The 19099-nt window shown below is 56.6% G+C and overlaps 1 protein-coding gene across 1 annotated transcript in view; it reads right to left on the bottom strand.

The window, feature by feature from the left end:
* Positions 1–4402: 4402 nt before the first annotated feature.
* The window catches only part of GRID2IP (Grid2 interacting protein), a 34515-nt gene continuing 19818 nt past the window's right edge, over positions 4403–19099 (bottom strand). Inside the window, exons 8-22 of the mRNA XM_083872936.1 lie at positions 18140–18294; positions 16530–16628; positions 15345–15439; positions 14596–14713; positions 13682–13995; positions 12317–12730; positions 11351–11438; positions 10336–10425; positions 9502–9698; positions 8489–8644; positions 7891–7977; positions 7334–7463; positions 5501–5619; positions 4964–5128; positions 4403–4512 (exon numbers count right to left, since the gene is read on the bottom strand). Coding sequence (XP_083729062.1) covers positions 4441–4512; positions 4964–5128; positions 5501–5619; positions 7334–7463; positions 7891–7977; positions 8489–8644; positions 9502–9698; positions 10336–10425; positions 11351–11438; positions 12317–12730; positions 13682–13995; positions 14596–14713; positions 15345–15439; positions 16530–16628; positions 18140–18294 — 2299 coding nt within the window. The 3' untranslated portion in view covers positions 4403–4440. The remainder of the gene's footprint in view (positions 4513–4963; positions 5129–5500; positions 5620–7333; positions 7464–7890; positions 7978–8488; positions 8645–9501; positions 9699–10335; positions 10426–11350; positions 11439–12316; positions 12731–13681; positions 13996–14595; positions 14714–15344; positions 15440–16529; positions 16629–18139; positions 18295–19099) is intronic.

Raw genomic sequence — 19099 nt, 5'->3', positions numbered from 1 at the left:
CCTCTGGAGCTGACAGCCCGTGGCACAGGGAGGAGCTGACAGCCGGCCCCTGTCTCTGTGTTTGTGCCTGAGCCTTCCAGAGCGCAGGATCCATCCGTGGGCTGGGATTTGGAACACGCTGCTGGGGCTGGAGGTTAATCCCAGAACCGAGTCTCTCCCTGGGAATGGGCCAGAGGTTTGTCTTCAGCATCATCTGCCTGAAAACCCTGACAAACCATCGGGGCCAAAACACACAGAGGATGATGCCGAAGAGGGACCTCAGAGCACAGTGCCCGTGGCAGGGGGCAGCTCCCAAATCCCTGGAATTGGGGTGCACAGACCCCCAGCAGCACTGCTGAGGAGCCCCTTGCTGGGCAGGTTACCCATGGGCCTGGAGGGAGGATGGAGAATGGGCACTGTGCCCTCACAGGCCTCATCCTTGTCCCAGCCTTGAAGTGACCAACAGGGGTTTTACTGTAGGTGACACTCTAAGGGTGTGTTTTAACCTGCCAGGAGCAGGGTTAGCTGAGATATTGGGAATAAATTCTTCCCTGTGAGGGTGGGGAGGCCTTGGCACAGGGTGCCCAGAGAAGCTGTGGCTATCCCATCCCTGGAAATGTCCAAGGCCACACTGGGTGGGGCTTGGAGCACCCTGGAATAGTGGAAGTTGTCCCTGCCCATGGCAGGGGTTAGGGGCGGATGATCTTCAAAGTCCCTTCCAGTGCAAACTTGATGGTTCCATGAAAAAAAACAGTGTCTGTATATTATCTCACAGTTTCCCAGTCACAGCTCTGATGAACGTAACTGTAGCTCTTGGAATCTTGCAATTGGGGACGCATTAATTTGATCTACTGGGATTTGGAAACCCCAAATTTTCCTAAAGGTGGATCCTCAAGGGCTGCAAATACAGCAGCAGGTGTCTTGTGCTGCCTCCCAGTCTATGCCACTTTTTTCCCCCTCGACTTCCACCCTGAAGCTGAGATCTTTCTTTGTCCCTTTGGCATCTTTCCTGGCACCTGGAGAATAATTCCAGATCGAGGCCCCTCAAGCAACAAGCAAGATACTTAGAGGGAGGGTTCCCAGTGGTTCCACTTTGCCTTGGGGATGCCTCATACAAATGTGTCCTGCTGTGATCCACTCTGACTGTGCTCAAGCTGTTCATTTCCTCTCTGTGGTCTTCTTTTCCTCTGTTTCTTACAGGAAAGAATGAAATCCCTAAATCATCCAAGCTTTGGAGTGTAAGCTGGGATTTTCAGGGGCAGTTTCCTGGTGTGTGTCAGAGGATGGAAGTGGCACCCCTGGAGCAGGAGCAGCCAGGGCTGCGTTCCCTGCACTGCCCTTGGCTGCTGCCAGAGCTGTTATTTCCTTCCCAAGGACAGGCTTTCCTGGGAGGATGATCCCGTGGTCAGGGCTGACGCAGGAATTCTGTGTGAGGCTCAAAGGTGCCGGCTCCGGGCAGGAATTCCCTCATGTCTGCAAAAGAGTTACCAGAGCCCGGGAGGAGGGGAGTGTGCAGGGAATGGTGTGAGTGCTGTGTGGGACGTGGTGCATGGAATACCTGGGACATCATTCCCTGGGGTTTTTTTTGCTCAGCCAGGGCAGTGGAACTGTGACAGCCACACTGGGCTGGCCCCTGGGGCTGGTGGATGGGCCAGGGAGCAGGAGGAGTTTGAGCACTTGAAAGGGAATTTTAGGACGGGTTGCATTGGACAGGACTGTTGGAGGTCACGGAATCCACCGTCCCTGGAGCACATCCCTTGGAATCCTGTGCAGGTGGGTCCAGGGAAGGGGATGCACGTGCCCAGCAAGGGACATTGTGGGTGGCTCTGCACGGAGTGTTCCAGCCCCAGGGAGCTCCCAGGGCTCCTGCAGGCGAAACCACAGCACCTGATAGGGAGCTGCTCCCTATCTGTCTGCTCCAAGTGTCACGGGAGATAAATCGCCCCGGGACGTAAACTCAGCCTCAGCCAAGAATTCTTTTTCAGAGGGAAACAATTCCCTGGCTCATACAGTTTACTAAATGTTTTCTTCTGAAGGCTGGAGTTAAAAATCCGTACTATTTTAAGAATTTGCTGCTCATTTTGATCCCTCCAGCCTGGATGCTGTGGTGCAGGAAGGTCCTTCAGGCAGTGATTCCACACCCGCCCCAGCCCAGCCCTGCAGGTGTCAGGGGCCAATATTCACAAGTGCAGAAGTGCCAGATGCAGAATTCCTCCCACCATCACCAGCAGCAATTCTGGACAGAAGACAGAGGTCTGTGCAGTCAGGAGGCAGAAGGCAGTAGCTTTATTTTAGGAATAGCACATAGGCATTGGGTAGAGACTGAACTGGGAATATACATCATCCCATTATCAAATCATATCATCAGAAGTTCTGGCTCTTTGAAAATATTCACATAAAAATACCAAAGGGATTGGAGTTCTAACTATTTCAGAAAGTTATGACATGTAGCAAAATCTATGTACAGCATCTTCAGGCAGGACAGTTTCAAAAGAACCTCCGATGGTTTAAATACTGGATATGTTTTTAAAAAAGAAAAAAAAAATAAAAAATAAAATGAATCAACGGAATGCAGTGTGCAACAACCAAAAGGAAAAGAGGAGCAGAGGGAGCGTGGCCCTGTCCTGGACCTCTGGGAACACAAAGCTACCCACTACCTGGCACTTAAAGCTGTATAAACGGAGAACACTTGTGAAAATATACTTCACTTTCTACAGCGGGGTTTAAAAAAATACCAAAACCCGGAGATTTGAGGGTGGTAAAGTCTCCCAGAAATAATGCACCGGTCGATGAGTGTGTCCTTGAGCGGCGGCCGCAGGACGAGCCCTTGCTCTGGCATGGGGTGGAGGGGTGACCTGTGCTGCGTTTGCTGCGGGGCCGGGCGATGGGAGCGGGCCGGGCTCGGGGGGCAATGCTCTGCACGGAGGAGGTGCTCGCCAAGGCGCGCACGGGGCGGCTGCTGCGGGAGCCCGCGGGCGCCTGCACTGGCCGAAGGATGCTGTCCCTCCATCCCAGGGCCAGCATGGGGGAGTGCGGGCAGCTGAGACGGCCAGGCCATGGGGAGAGAGGGGTGTGCACGCTGCGAGGTGGGTGTGCAGCATGGGAGGTGGGTGTGCAGGGTGGGAGATGGGTGTGCACATCAGGAGGTGGGTGTGAACATCAGGAAGTGGGTGTGCAAGGTGGGAGGTGGGTGTGCACGGTGGGAGATGGGTTTGCATGTTGGGAGGTGGGTGTGCACAGTTGGAAGGTGGGTGTGCATGCAGGGAGGTGGGTGTGCACACTGGGAGGTGGGTGTGCACACTGGGAGGTGGGTGTGCACATCAGGAGGTGGGTGTGCAGGGTCGAAGGTGGATGTGGATGTTGAAAAGTGGGTCTGCACTCTGGGAGGTGGCTGTGGACCCTTCTGGAGTTCCCTGGGACATTTATTCCCCATGAAAAGCAGTAAATTCCTGCAGTCCCGGGGCTCTCAGCACTCCAGACTGGAGCAGGGCAGGGGGGTTTCCCTCTGCTCTGACTTGGGGCAGCACCTGGGGCTGCAGAGGACTCCTGCTCCTTTTTAGGCTCTCAGGGATTCTGTGCTTTCCAAGGAGGCATCAAAATGCTCCGGGCTGTCTGCTGGCCAGCTCCAAGAACCTCGTGCTGATGGTGTTACACTCTTGGGAAGGTTTCAAGATCCGTCAGCCTTTGGCACAGCCTGAAGCAGAGCTGAGGGCCAGGAAGGACCCGTGAGCTGGGAAGGATCAGATCCGTCCTTGGGACCACACGGATGTGCCAGGAGGGCTCCGCAAGGTTCTACTGCTTTCCATTGCCACTGGCTGGCTGTGCAAGGGGACTGAACCTTCCAGGACACCTCCAGTCATCTCTGCTGCACTGTTACCATCTGCTCAGTGGCAGCTCCAGCCCCACGAGCTCTGCCCCAGAGCAGAAGGGCTTGGACAGGGACTGGAGAGGACTCAGCAGCGTCCTCAAGGTCCCACACATCCCCCTACTCCTCCCCTCATGCTCCCCTCCCTGCTGACCTGCTCTGGGCTCCCAGGGACTCTGTGGCTGGGCTCTCCCCCACCCCAGGGCTGCCTGGGCAGAGCCCCCCACGCTCAGGCAGTGCTGTGGGGATGTGGGGAAGGTCTCCAGCAGCTGCTGATGCCAGGTACAGATGTTTGGGGAACGTGGGACAGAGGGGTTTTACCAGAGGGATGTGAAAGCCTTGGCTCAGTGATCCCCTGGAAATGGAGGGTACTAAGGAAGCTCTGTCAGGACCAGTGCAGGGTTTGTCTTGGTGTCACCCTCACGCCATCCTCTGTCACCTGCAGTGCCTTCTCTGTGCCCACCTGCCCCAAGCCCTCTGTCCCTGACTCTGCTGGGTGGTAGCAGGTGGCAGCAGCGTATTTACAACCAGACTGGACAGGAGGAAATTGCACTTTGTTGGCAATGAACTGTTGCACCTCGGGTGGCCTCGGGCTGTCACCAGGCGAGGGGAGAGGTCATCCTGGGGCTGCGCTGGCTCTCGCCCCCCTGCACGTCACTGAGAGCCCTCTGTGGGACAGAAAGGGCAGCACTGAGTGTGGGGCTGCTGTGGCACCAGGAAGCTCAGGGCACTGGCCACAGGGTGCCCAGAGAAGCTGGAATCCCTGGAAGCATCCAAGGCCAGGTTGGGCAGGGCTTGGAGCACCCTGAAATAGTGGGAGATGTCTCTGCCCATGGCAGGGGGTGAAACACGGGGTGATCTCCCTTCCAATCCAAACCATTCCAGGATTCTGTGAACAACCACATCACACTCCCTCTGAGGGAGGCTTGTGCTTGAAGCCTCCCTCAGTGTCCCACCCTGATTTGTATGTTAGAAAAATTGCACCCCATCAGCATTAGAAAAATTGCCTCTTACTCAGATCATGCTGCTCACAAAACCCCATCCTGCTCCCACCACTCACACACAAATAACACACCTCACTGACACTCCACAGGAGAAAACTGGAAAGGTTCAACTCACCTCAAACTTGCTCATGAATTCTGCAAAAATGCCAAAGAAGGCTTCAGAAGTTGTCATTTTTGAGTCTTCCCCAAAGAAGGACAACACCTTGCTGAACTCCTCCATGGCCTTGTGCTGCAGGTCGTCCAGGGAGCGCATGGCAGGCTGGGCACTCTCCAGGAAGGACTGCAGGAATTGGCTTAAGGACAAAGAACTGCTCCATGGCTCTGGTAGGGATCACAATCCCTTATCAATCTCTTATCATATGGCTGGGTTCCAGCCCAGCTGGCAGCAGGGAGCTGCTGCACAGGCACGTGTGGAGGTACTGGCAGACTCAGCAGGGTCTCAAGGACAGATGTCCCAACACGTTCCCTGGCGTGTGGCACTGGGGGTGTGACACACAGGGGCACCACCAAACCTGCTCCTCACCCTGGCTGAGAGCTGGGGGAGGTTCCCAGCAGTGCTGACAGTGCCAGACACAGCCCTGGCTCTGCAAGGAGCCCCCAAGGCACAGCAGGGTTCCACTGGAGGGGCATTTCCCCTCTCCCAGAAGGATACGGTCATGACGATGGCAAACCTGTCCTCGGGGGTGGCTGGCATGCTGTGACAGGCCTTCTGGATGTCACTCACCGTGGTGTGCAGGTCCTTCAGGTCGGCTGTCAGTGTCCTCTGGTTCACTGCAGGAGAGCAGCAGGGTCAGCAGGGCTGGGGTGGGGAGGTCTGGGTTTGTTCCCATGGCACAGTGAGGAGTGTGGCCAGGGGTCAGGGGGTCAGGCTGTCTGTATGCACTGCTCTGCACCAATATCCTGCTGCCCAGGCCGGGAGGACAACCAGACTGTCCTGCTGGGACCAGCAGGTTACCGGGAGTTCTTGGTGCTCACACCTAGAGAAGCCAGGGGTGACAAAAGGAGCCTGGAATATGTCAAGGACAAGGAGAGCACTCATGGTGATGGACACCCCGGTAGCTGAGAGGGGACAGGAGGGACACAGGACAGCAGGAAAAGAGGGGACACAGTGGCAGGAGTTTGGGCAGCTGTGAGCCTCCAGTGACAGAAGGGTTATTGGAGAGTTAGGCCAGATACAAATTCCAGCTGGGAAAGCTCCAGGTACAGACCTTCCTCAAGTGGAAATTTACAGCTCCAGGCCAGAATTTGCTCCTTTATTTATCCACTGGCGCACTAATTCCCAAGGGAATTGTTCACAAACATCAGGGGATGGTGTGCCAGGGGAATTGTAGAGATTTGTGCTTTGCGGAGATTCGATGCATCATTTAAAATCACAGAATCGTGGAGTCATTTAGGTTGGGAAAGTCCTCTAAGGTCATCCAGTCCCACTGTTTCCCCAGCATGGCCAAAGCCACCACTAACCCAAGCCCTGTCCCCAAGTGCCACAACCACAGGGCTTTGAAATCCCTCCAGGGATGGAGATTCCAAACCTCCCTGGGCAGCTGTGTCAGGGCTGGGCAGCATTTCCAGGATGGAATTTTCCCTAAAATCCCACCCAAACTGCCCCTGGCCCAGCCTGAAGCTGTTCCCTCTCCTCCTGTCCCTGTTCCCTGGGAGCAGAGCCCGACCCCCCCCCGGCTGTCCCCTCCTGTCAGGGACTTGTGCAGAGCCACAAGGTCCCCCCTGAGCCTCCTTTTCTCCAGGCTGAGCCCCTTTCCCAGCTCCCTCAGCTTCTCCTGGAGCTCCATTCCCTTCCCCAACCCCGTTCCCTTCCCTGGCCAGGCTCCAGCCCCTGGGTGTCCTGGTTGTAAGGGCCCAGAGCTGCCCCAGACTGGAGGTCCCCCAGCAGTGCCAGCACAGGGACAGGCACTGCCCTGGTCCTGTGTCACACCTGACCTTGTGACACCACCAGCACCAGTGGATGGAGAACAACTCCAGCAGGTGTGGGACTTGTTTTCATTGCAAAAAATGGAGCTGTAGGGTCCTTATTGAACATGACACAGCTGTGACTGAACCGTGACCCCTCCCCGAGGTGCTGCACCCTCTGCACCACAGGTGACAGTGGCAGTGCAGTGCTGGCACCTGCAGCAGCACCTGCACTGCTCGATGGAGGCTGGGGAACACCATCTGCTGGCACTTCCATTTCCTGTGCCTCCTCTGCACTTCCAAGATGCCTCTGAACTCGGGAATCTCAGTTTCAAGTCAGGAGGGAATAGCAGGGCAGGGACAGAGCCTCGTCCAGGCACCGCCAAGTGCGGCAGCGTGGGATGGGTGGCACCTCACTGTCACTGAGCTCGTCCCTTCCTAACACGCTCCTCTTGGTCAGGATCATTCCTCACCTGTTTTGGCTCCCACCCTGCTCCTGCCAAGGCTGCGCAGCTCCTGGCTGAGCCCGTACCAGCCCAGCCCCAGACGCAATGCGAGGACACGGCGTGAGCTCCGTTACCTTTGGCAGCGAGCGGCACTGTCGGAAGATCCTTGGCAAAGCCCAGGAGCTCTGGGAAGTGTTGGCTGAGGGATTTGGCAAGAATGTGCAGGAAGGTGGATTTTCCATCGACAGTCTTGGTCGTGTTCAGCTGCAGCAAAGCAGAACAGGTGAGGACCCCCCTGCAGAGGGATTGGGGCTCTCACACACTCAGGGTCCAGCCCCACACTCCCCTGGTTAATGGTTAAACTGAATATATAATGTTTACACACCACGGGTACCCAGATTAGTGGTGTGGAGATGCCCCCTCCTGCAGGGCAGGGCTGTCTCCCTGTCCCCACCCTCTCTGCAGCCCCTGTGGGGTGAGGACCTTCTCTCAGCCACTCCTGGGCCCTGGCCAGCCTGAGGTGGGCAGGATTCCCAGCACTGAAGCACCGAACTCACAGCAGCGTCTCTGAAGTCCCCCCATGGATCAATCCAGCCCCCTCCACCCCTGGGGTCCCTTGTGAGAGCAGCTTCGCTGAACACAAGGAGCTCCCAGGGAGTCTCTTGCAGGGAACACGCCTGGCTCTCCTTACCTCAGTGAGGAAGTTGATTTTAAAGCCCGTTGTTTTGCTGGTCTTGGGCTGCCCGTTGTTCAGGTAGTTTCCCATGGCCAGCACGAACTGGAAAGAGGAAACCAGGGCATGAGGGGCTGGTGACCTCCTGCACCTGTGTCCTCCCATCTCCCAGCTCCTGGGACTCTGAATTTGTGGTCACCACTCATGAATGTGCAGAAAAACACTGTCCCCATGGATTTAAGGAATTGTTGGGGGAGGTCACTGGCCAGGAGCTACTAAGGAGTTCCATCACTCATCTGCAAATGCCTTTGAGCACGCGGCAACCTCCTTTATCCCACCTGCTTTGTTTTTAAAGCAAAACCAAATGCATCAGCAGCAATTTGGGACAGCTCATCTCAGGAGGGTCATAGAGGGACTGCAGTGGGATTTGTTCTCTCTCTGCCAGGCATAGCCTATCCCAGGACCCCAAAAACCCCTCCTGAGGGGGACAGGGACCAGCACAGGCATGCTGCCCAAATGTAGGACACATCCCCGGGGCTGGAACTGCCCGTGGGTGCTCCTCAGGAATGCTGAGGGCCTTTGGTCACTTGTTACACGAAGAATGGATTGCTCTGACCTCCAGAATCTTTGCCAGCTTCTTGCTGCTTTTCAGCTCTAGGGAGGCCTTGCAGATGCATTCATAGCTGGCTTTGATCTCCTCGGTCTTCTCCTGCAGGGTGGTCTTGAAGTGCAGGCTGCGCAGGCGGATCTTGTACTCGGGCACCGACAGCATCTGGGCCAGGAGGAGGGCAGGGTCACCATCCCCACAGCCACATCCCCTCCTGCACAGGGCTTTTCCTCCCTGGGCATGGGAGCAGGAGGCACAGGGGGAACACATGGAGTGGCTGGGCTGGTTTGCTGCCACGGGATGGGCACTGCCACACCAACATCCACAGGGGACTTTGTCAACAGAAAATAAATCAGAGGTGGGCAAAGTCACTGTCCCCAGGGAGCAAATGTGTAGTGGCTCTGCAGTTCTAAAGCAGTCCCTGGGAGCTGCCAGACCTCTCAGGCATCAACCCAGCATCACCTCCAGTGTCCCAGTGCCACCAGCTCCTCCCAGCCCGGGTGTGAGTGTCCTGAGTGTGCTGCTGGCAGGGACAGGGCACACACAGCCCCTCACTCAGGTGTGAGTGTGCTGCTGGCACAGACAGGGCACACACAGCCCCTCACCCAGGTGTGAGTGTGCTGCTGGCACAGACAGGGCACACACAGCCCCTCACCCAGGTGTGAGTGTGCTGCTGGCACAGACAGGGCACACACAGCCCCTCACTCAGCTGAGTGTGCTGCTGGCAGGGACAGGGCACACACAGCCCCCCACTCAGGTGTGAGTGTGCTGCTGGCACAGACAGGGCACACACAGCCCCTCACCCAGGTGTGAGTGTGCTGCTGGCACAGACAGGGCACACACAGCCCCTCACTCAGCTGAGTGTGCTGCTGGCAGGGACAGGGCACACGCAGCCCCTCACTCAGGTGTGAGTGTGCTGCTGGCAGGGACAGGGCACACGCAGCCCCTCACTCAGCTGAGTGTGCTGCTGGCAGGGACAGGGCACACGCAGCCCCTCCCAGAGCACAGCCCTGCCCGGGCACCTGCAGCACGAACTGGTCGGGCTCGCTGAGCTTGCCGGGGTTCTCCTTGTAGTTCTGGAAGCGCTGCACCTCCTCCCCGTCCGGGGCGTAGAGCAGGAGCTGCTTGATGTGGGACGGCTCCAGGCGATCCGTCTCCATGGTCATCAGGATCTGCCGCAGCTCGATGTGCGACAGCTTCAGGTGGGCGATCAGGATGGCTGCGGGGAGGGAGGCACGTCACTGTCACCCCGGGGGAAGGGAGGGGACCGCGGGGGTGTGGCAGGGCTGGGGACACACTGCCCGGCAGGACCGGGACAGGACGGGGACATCACCCTCTCCACGGGGTGAGCCTTGTGCAGGTGCCCAGGCAGGCACAGCCCTGGGGCACGGAGGGCTCTGCACTCCCTGGGACCCTGCAGAGGCTGCACGGGCACCCCACGGGTGGCTCTGGTCCTGCAGCCCCCCAGGGCACCCCACACTCAGGCTGGGACCAGCCCCGCTCCCGCAGGCAGGGAGGGATCCCTGGCACTGCCCCACCAAGCCCTCCCACCCTCCTCCCCAGCACAAGCACACCCTGGAGAAGCAGCACTGCCCCTCCACTGCCCCACCTCACCCCCCCGGGGCCCTGCAGGACAGTGAGGCACATCCCATCTCCATCTTTCCTCAGAAAATTCCCTCTTTCCCCCTGCCCGGGGCTGAACGCAGTCTGGGGCAGCTCTGGGCTGCAGGAAAATCCATCCCAGCTGAGCTGTGCCCATGGGATTGAGCTGCTGTTCCTTCCCTTTACCTTTCCAGTTCTCTACATCCCACCTGTGGGCCCCTGTTGGGGGTACCTTCACTGTGGACTTGACTTACATGTGTTGTAGGCCTTTTTGTGGGACAAAATTTCAACCACGTCTTTCTTTTTAAAGTTTTCAGGCATGAGAGTTGGCTCTGGAAGAGAAACTGAAAGATTTAATCGTGGGTAAGGACAGGCTCGGGCAGCTCCAGCGGGAAGAAAACTGTCCTGCAAACAGTGAAACCATGAATGAGAGGGAGCAGAAGGGATGCTTTGCACACAGCAATGGCTCCAGGAATCCTTGAATTCTGTGATTCAAAGATCTCCCCAATGGAGGACTCAGCTGGAGCTGAAAAAGGCAAAACGAGAGGTGAAACACACAGAAAATCCCAGACTGCTCAGAAACATCCTAAAAGAACCAGTGTCCCCTGAGATGAGTCCCATTTCATCCCACTGTCCTTGCAGGAGAGCTCAGACATCCCAGTTTTTTTACTGGAATGCCTCCCACCAGAATCACCAGCACTCCACAGCCCCAGCCTGCACCCTGCTCTGGGTTTGTGGCACCCAAAAACTCCTCTGGGTGGGAGATCCCCTGGGTGTGTGGGACACCCCAGCTGAGGAGAAACGGGGGCTGCACAGGCACAGAGCCCCAGAGCCACCACAGCTCTTGGGGACATCCACTGATTGTTCGTATGAAGAGCAAAGTGCTGCTGCTGGTGATTTCTTTGGACACAGGAATGTTTTCATGGCTTTTTCGGCATTTCCAGAGTTGTCAAGCACTGGAGCTGCAACTGATGAAAGCCTCCAGCCAGGTTTCAGTGCCCAGTGAAATGTGGAGAGAAGACAGATCAAGGCAGTAGAGATAATTAAGGGAGATAATGAAACTATCTCCACCTTAATGATCCGCTGTACCACCAGCCACAAAATCCTGAGGATGCACAAATTCATGCCACGGGTGATGCCACAGACAGACATTGCCTTGCTGCCCATCGAGCCCCAGTTCTTCCCATTTCCTCCCAGCTCCTCCCAGTTCCTCCCAGCTGGCACCGGTCTCTGCGGGTACCAGGAGCTATTTTGGGGCTCAGTACTTACTTGTGGGCTTCTGAGTCCCGAAATGCAGCTCCAGGTCGAGGTATTTGACCATATCGCTCAGCTTGTCGTAATCCGAGTCTTCCCCGAGCTGTGGGGAGGAGGAGTCAGGAGCTGTGCCGGCACAGGGACAGCCCGACAGTGCCCACCCGTGCTGGCACCTTCCCTGTCCCCGCACTGAGCTCCGTGTCCCCAGAAGGAGCCAGGACAGACTGGTGGCACCGTCCTGTGTCTGGAGGTTCGGCCCCTGCCCTGCAGATTCCCTCAGCTCCTGACACAGCTGAAATCCTACAGAGCATCTCTGTCTTTGCTTGCTCCTTGGACGTGATCCCTTTACTGAAGGATAAAATGGGAATTCTAGGAGCTTCGGGAATTTTTCTGCAAGCAGAAAAAAATCACTATGAAGAAGCGTCTTCCTTCCCGGAGCTCTGGGGAGAGGGACCTGCAGGATTTCCAGTGCCTGTGGGACTGGAAGATGATCCCACAGCTCCCCTCTGGCTGCTCAGGGCACAGGGAATACGGCACGTCCTGAACGCCGGGAGAGACGCAGAGTTAAACCCCAGGCGGGGATCGGATCCACCTCAGACTCCTGCACCATGTCCTTGGTGCCAAAGGATTGTCGTGTCTTGTCTCACCCCTCACCTCTGCTGTCCCCTGTCCTGTGCTAATCCTCACTCTGCTCTGACCATCCTCATCCTTTCCCACCGATAAAACCCCCCACAGCTGCAGAACATCTGGGGGCAGCTCCTGCCTGTGGCAACCCCTCAGGCCAGGGCAGCGTTCCCCAGGGCTCTGTGGCTGAGAGCAGCACCTCGGAGGATCCCCAGGCCCTCTCCCCACCCCAGCAGATTGCTCCAAACCGCTGGAAGGACGAAAGGAATCCCCGCAGAGCCTCAGCACAGCTCCCTGCTCCCCGGGGCATAGCCGGGACCCCCGGGCCTCACCCCAGTCCCCTCTCCCGGGCCATACCTGTCCCCAGATGGTCCCCTCCGAGTTCTCCACCTGCTCCCAGCGCAGCCTCTTGACGCTCATGTGGTTGGACTCGCTCCTGCGGTGCAGCAGCCCGCGGTGCAGGGGGGGAGCGCAGGGCACGGGCGGCGGCGGCGGCGGCGGGGGCGGCGGAGGGATGGGGTGCAGGTGGCTCACCAGGGACTTGGGGGCGGGTGTCGCGCTGGCCTTGGTGGCCTCGGCCTTGGCGGGGCCGCTCTGGGGGTCGTGGAACTGCAGCGGGGGCGGCGGGGGCGGGGGGCTGAGCGGAGGAGGGGGGATGTGGTCCGAGAGCGTGGAGTAGGTCAGGGAGCTGCCCTCGTCGCTGCTGCTGATGTACTCGCTGCTGCTGACATCGTTGGTGACATAGCTGCCCTGGTCATCCTGGAAACTCATCTGGGTGGGCACAAAGCAGAGGCTGGAGGTGGCACGTCGTCCTCCACCCAGCATCCTCCATCCACACCCCCTCCCTGTGTCCTGCCCATGATGCCTGAAGCTTTAGCTTTCACATTTTCAGGTTCTGTGCTGCCCAGGTGCTCTGAGCCTCACATTCGATGTCACTCAGCTCTGCACAGAGCAGGGACACAAAACAAATCCTTTTCCTGCTGGAGACCAAGGACAACTTTCAGCCCAACAGCACAAACAATGGTGACTGAAGAGAGGAACAAGAAGGATGGGACCTCACAACCTGGAGCTGGAATTGGTCATCTAAACCCCAATATGCAAATGGACCAAATCTTATAAAAACGTAAGATCTCGTGACAATTTGTCCATTTTGTGACCATTCTTAGTCCACCTTGGGTGTAGCCCTGGTCAGGCCCTGTCCTGCCCAAGGTGTATCCTGCAGGCCTTTCAATAAATGGTTACTTTATACTCTAGCCCTGTCCAGTCTCTGTTTCAGCCAAGGTTGGAAAGCAGGAACCACCCTCCCTGCCACCTGCAGAGCCTCAGGACGTGTCCCCTGAGGCTGCACACCGACAGCTCCATACCCAGGGCACCTCTGTGTCACCCTGAATTTTCTTGCTTTTGAGTCTTTGAATCTTTATAGTGAAGGTTCTCACACAGCTTGATGTAAACTATGTATATTTTTAGAATTTATCTGCGTGTTTACATATTTCTTCTCTGGGAGGAGAAATATGATTGATGGTCAGGTTCACCAATGAGGGGTCAAGAAAGGTCAGAGGGATGGGAACCTGTATAGACAATCTTTGGCCCTCTGACCAAAATGTATATAAGATGGAATCAGAAAATACAGACAGAGATTTCCTTGCTTGACCCGCTGCTGCCTGCCTTGTCCCTTATGTGTTGTGACTAGCAACACCTCTGAGCACCCCGTGGCACGCTCACCTCCTCGTAGTCATTCTCGGGGGTGAGGAAATCATCCACGATGGTGACGCGGTGCCCCAGCTGCTCACTGAGCGCGTCCAGGAACCTGTCGGTGTCGCGGCTGCGCGGGGGCCGTGAGAAGGTGAAGAGCTTCTTCCTCCGTGACAGCGGCGAGTACTGCCGGTGCTTGGGCGACGGGGCCGGGCTGCTGTCCAGGCTGACGTAGGGGTTGGACTCGGTGCTGCACGGCGAGGCCACGCTGCTGTGCAGGCGGTAGTAGCAGGGCTGGGTGGCCAGCGGCTCGCCCGGCCACGCCAGCCCCGGCTTGCGGCCACCTGCGGGACAGAGGCGGGTGCTGCGTGGGTGTGGGACTTGGGTTTTCAGCCTTCTGATGTTTTATGTTTCTGTGCTGGAGTTTCCTCACGCATTGTAACGTAAATAAAGTGTGATGTTTTGTAAATAATGCGTTCCTTCTTGTGGGGAGGACAAATTGATAGACCTCTGGCTTGACCAGTGGGGTTGGAGAGGTGTCAACCTTGTCCCCCAATCGCTGGTCAAAGTCCAAACCCTATTTAAACCCAAAACCCAAAATAAACTTTCCTCTTTCTCGTCTCACAGCTGAACAGTGTGAGTGTCCTTCTTTCGTGTCTGTCAGGCGACACATGGGCGGCCTGCAGAGCCCGAGGAGGCCGAGAGAGTAGAGGGAGAAGGGAGCTGCCCAGGCAGAGCCTGCACTGCAGAGCAGCACGCTGTGATCCCATGGGATGCTCCATCCCACACACACCGCTGCCCTCCAGCAGCCGCAGCTCTGCAGAGCCAGCACTGCCCTCATCACTGTTTCCTTATGAAATGGCACCAAAGAGGACATTGTGTTCTCCTCCAGCTGCCTGGCCAGCACCACCCACGGTCACCTGAGCTCCCCCAGGAGGAGATACCTGTGGTGTGTGGCAGCTCCGGGGCGGGGGGTGACGTCCTGTGCAGGGCAGCATTGCCCATCTTGCCGGCAAAGCCGCCGATCAGGCGATTCTCCAGCTCCGCGTAGACAGCTGACATCTGGGCAAGGACAGAGAGCTGCTGCTATGCCCACCCAACACTGGGCCTGTGGACCCCCAGAGACCTGCCATGGGCCCCCAGAGACCTAACATGGACCCCCTGAGACCTGCCATGGGCCCCCAGAGACCTGCCATGGGCCCCCAGAGACCTGCTGTGTCCCCACAGACCAGGGTGACCAGAGAAGCTGTGGCTGCCCCACCCCTGGCAGTGTCCAAGGCCAGGCTGAACAGGGCTTGGAGCAATCTGGGACAGTGGAAGGTGTTGCGGTTAGGTCTGGAGGGGCTTTAAGGTCCTTCCAATCCAAACCATTCTGGGACTCTCTGGCCCACCAGTACCCATCTCTAACTCTTTAAAGGGGAGCTTCACCCCAACCCAGGCTACTCTGCCTTGTCTGAGCCCCCCCAAGAGCCTCTCACTGATCAGGCTGCACCTCATTAAAGCTGATTGATTCCCAGGGAGGTGACCTCAGAGAGGCAGGGACAGCCCCCTGCAGGTATTCACCCAGACACATCCTTCCCTTGTTCCTGCTTCCCTGTGTTCACAGAAAAGGAAACAAAGTGCCTTCCTGTGGACACACCACCCCACACTCGTGGGCAGAGCCCTGCCAGAGGTGTCCCTTGCCCCATCACACCATTTTAGGGTTGGGTGTCTCCGGGAGGGACGTGCCATCACCAGCCTGTCTCTCTCCAGGGATCAGGCGAACGGGGACCTCCACGGTGTCACTGCCTGCGGGAGGGAGAGACGAAGAAGTGACTCCTCTGTGCCCCCAGCTCCCCACAGCCACAAAGGCCCCCTGTCTCTTGCTGGGACCTGGAGTGACCCCCCTGCCCCAGCTCCCGGCTCTGGGGGCCTGAGGGAGCAGTGCAGGGTGGGTTTAAGGTCAGCACGACAGTTTCGAGCTGCTCCACTCTTCCCCGGGGGCAGCTGAGGACAGGGCTGCTACCCACAGCTGGCCAACATCTGCCCAGACACGGCTCCCCTCCAGCACACACAGCTGTCGGCTGCTCTCCCTGCTCTAATCCCCGCCAAAAAAGCTCCTCAGAGCCAAGTTAGAGGATCTTCCCCCCGGGAAATGTCTCAGATCCCCCTGACAGCTGAGGAACACCATATGCCAAGGAGGTCCTTTGAGAGGTCATGAGGAGGTCGTGGTCAGGAGCACAGGTCAAGGGCCCTGAAGCAACAGCCAGGAGCAATGGGAACAGGCAGGTCTATGTCCCTGAAGGGAGGGAGGGCTTGTGCCACAAATGGGGCTCATCAAGATTCTCAAAGTGGCCCTGAACCATGATCTCCTTCCTCATATGGATTTCACAAATGTGGTTTTCCCTGTTAATTTGATGGAACCTGAGAATGTTCAGAGGGAAGCTATAAATATTGCCCCCAGCAGGACCAATTCACATCTGAGTAATGGAAGGGATTGGAAACAATATTCAGCCTTATGATTGAGTGGCCTCTTATAGAACTGGTTCTTTCACTGTGGAATCACTGTCCCTGGAGATGTCCCAAGGCTCCCCTGGATGTGGCACTCAGTGCTCTGGGCTGGGTGACAAGGTGGGGAACAGTCACAGGTTGGACTCGATGACATTGGAGGGCTTTTCCCACCCAAACGATTCTGTGATTTTATAATTCTGCGATTTTATAATTCTGCGATTCTGTTTCTGAAAACATGGATTTCCAGCCTATGCCTCAGTGCTGGCTCTGCTCTGACCTCCACCTTTGCCTCCACCATCTCCCATCAGGAATTTGGTCAGGAATTTGGCTTGGGGCAGAGCAGGACACTGCAGGCACAACCCCCAGGAGCCAGCCCCCCATCACCCACCTGCTGCCCCCTCCTCAGGGCGAGGGGTCCGGAGGCTGCCCCGGCACAGGGAGGCCCCTCGGACAGAGCTGCGGTACCGATCCTCGGCCTCTGCCTCAGCTGCAGCAGGAAACACCTCTGTGAGGCTCAGCCCACAGCTTCCCACCCCTCCTCACCCTGGCACAGGTATCCCCAGAGCTCCCCAGGCCCCCCCAGAGCCCCCCAGGCCCAGGGGACTCACAGCAGCTGCCATTCCCAGGGAGCTGCTCTTTCCATCCCCAGGGAGCTGCTCTCTCCATCCCCAGGGAGCTGAGCAGGTTCCAGGTGCCCCTGCCACCCCAGAGCAGGGATGGATGCACAGAGATGACACATCCAGTCCATTTTTCCAGCAGGATTGGCATCCACCAGCTCAATGCCCACACGAGACTCTAGCCCTGAGCTGGGATGGTCTCAGTGAACCCTTCCTGCCTCCAAGCGAAAAGAAGGAAGTGGGGCCAGCCCTAGAATGATGCCTGGAAGGAACACATGGTACATGCATCGTCCATGTGCAGCTCAGTGTGGCAGCTGGGAGAGGCTCAGGCTCACAGCAGGATGGAGGGAACAGAGTATCCATGTCTGGAGTACCCGAGAGACCAGCACGGGGACATGGAGATCACCAGAGTCCAGGGGAAGGACTAGCCCAAAGCCAGAGATCTCTGCCCATGGTGCTTCCAGGCACAGACACACAGAACGGACCAGAACAACCAAAACTGCTCATGCTCACAGACTGCCCCGTTCACCTGAGACACTGAGAGGGGCCAGGGACTAGCCTGGAGCTGGCAACAATTTGCTCCTGCGCTTCTCTCCTCCCCTGGCTGGGGATCCCTGCTCTGCATTCCTGGAATGCAGCTGTGAATTTAGGTTATACACTAATTACAGGGCATGAATTCTTGGGAATGCACAGCCCATGGCTGAGCTGTGATTCTACACACACAAAGCAGAGGTGCAAATCCAGTGAGCAGATCCAGCATGCACGGAGCCCAGGATCCCATGCACAACAGGAAGGATTTGCACCAGGACTTGGAGCTGTTTCTGTTTTCTGCTAAAATCACTGTGTTCCTCCAAAAGCCTCTCTTCAAGCAACACTTCTTTTACTTTGCTGAGTCTAAAATTAATTAATATGAGTAGCTGAGAACAGGAAAATTAGAAGCAATTAAGAGAGCAAACGCACAGATTAGGACATTTCACTTCAAACCTGCTCTCCCCAATCCACTGCTGGCTTTTTGCCACAGGACCAGGTGAGGGTGATGGTGATGGGACAGGGGGATCACCAAGGGGGATCACCAACTGCTTTTGTGTCTTTTTGGGGAGAGCAGCACCACCTCTTCCAACCATAGATGTTTCTGTGACATCCCAAGGGATGCTGTGTCCCCTTATTTTACCTCTCTGATCTGAATGCTGCCCTTAAACCAGCTGCTTCCTGGGCTTCCTCACCTCTAACGACCTGAACAGCTTCCAAAAGCCTTTGCTCCCAGAGTTCTGGTACCACCTCTCAGTGCAGTTTCATTCCAAAATTAGACCAGCACAACTGAGCTCCCAGCACCTGTCAGGACATGACATGTCCATCCTGGAGCGCAGGGACTCCCTCTCACCTGCCAGGGCCTTGTACCCCAGAAACCTGTCAATCTTTTGCTGGCAGTGCTCCTGCTCCTCGTAGGTCAGCAGCTGGTAGATAAACTGCCAGAGGACTTGCTTGGCTGGTGTGTCCAGCACTGGGTACACATCCACAATGAGGGTGTCGATGTTCCTGCAAAACAGGAGGGGAGGGCTGGGCAATGAGTGCATCCCTCCTGCACAGCCACGGCTCTGCTGCCTCCCAGCCTTGCCTTTGGCATGGGCTGAGTCCTTCCCTGCTGTTGGAACCCTGGGCACTGAGAATTTCAGGCTTTCTCTGCTGACAGGCACTGACTCCCAAGCAAACACTGCATTTGGCCTGAAGCCATGGAAAAGGCTCCCAAAATTGGGTGACAGCACTGGGATTGTGGGTGTGTGGTTTGAATAGAATTGTGTGATATCACAGGGTGGAAAACTTGGAGTTTTAGGGTTTAGTATATAGTAATATATATAAAGCAAGACGGAGGATTTAGGGTGTTGGCTGAGTTCTTCTTCTTTCACCTTCTTCTTCATGGGTTTGGGTGGTTTTTTGTGATTGGGTGAAAATGTTCACATTGCAGGCCACGGGTGGTTGGTTATTGGGTTAAAAGTAAAAATAATTTAGCTGCCATTTCTTAACTGGACAATTTGTCCTTGAAAAGACTTTGTGGAGTTAGAGAAGTACTCCATTTTGTACCTAGCTAGTTAGAATACTGCAGAACTCACAGCTTGTGAGACTGCAACATAGATAAGAATTAATAAACATCTGAGTCCCAACAGCAAACTGTATCTCCCATGCAATCAATCCCAGTTCTGGCAGAGGCAAAAAAGAAGCCAAAACTTTGACACCCTGCAGATGTGCAGGGATTAAAAACCACGTGGATGTGGCACTTGGGGACATGGTCAGTGGGGGTCAGCAGTGCTGGGGGAATGGTTGGACTCGAAGGTCTCAGAGGGCT

Source organism: Zosterops lateralis (genome assembly GCF_965231275.1).
Source record: "Zosterops lateralis genome assembly, chromosome: 15".
NCBI classification, from domain to species: domain Eukaryota; kingdom Metazoa; phylum Chordata; class Aves; order Passeriformes; family Zosteropidae; genus Zosterops; species Zosterops lateralis.
The sequence above is the reverse complement of the archived record's forward strand: the minus strand, read 5'-3'. Positions and strand labels throughout refer to the sequence as shown.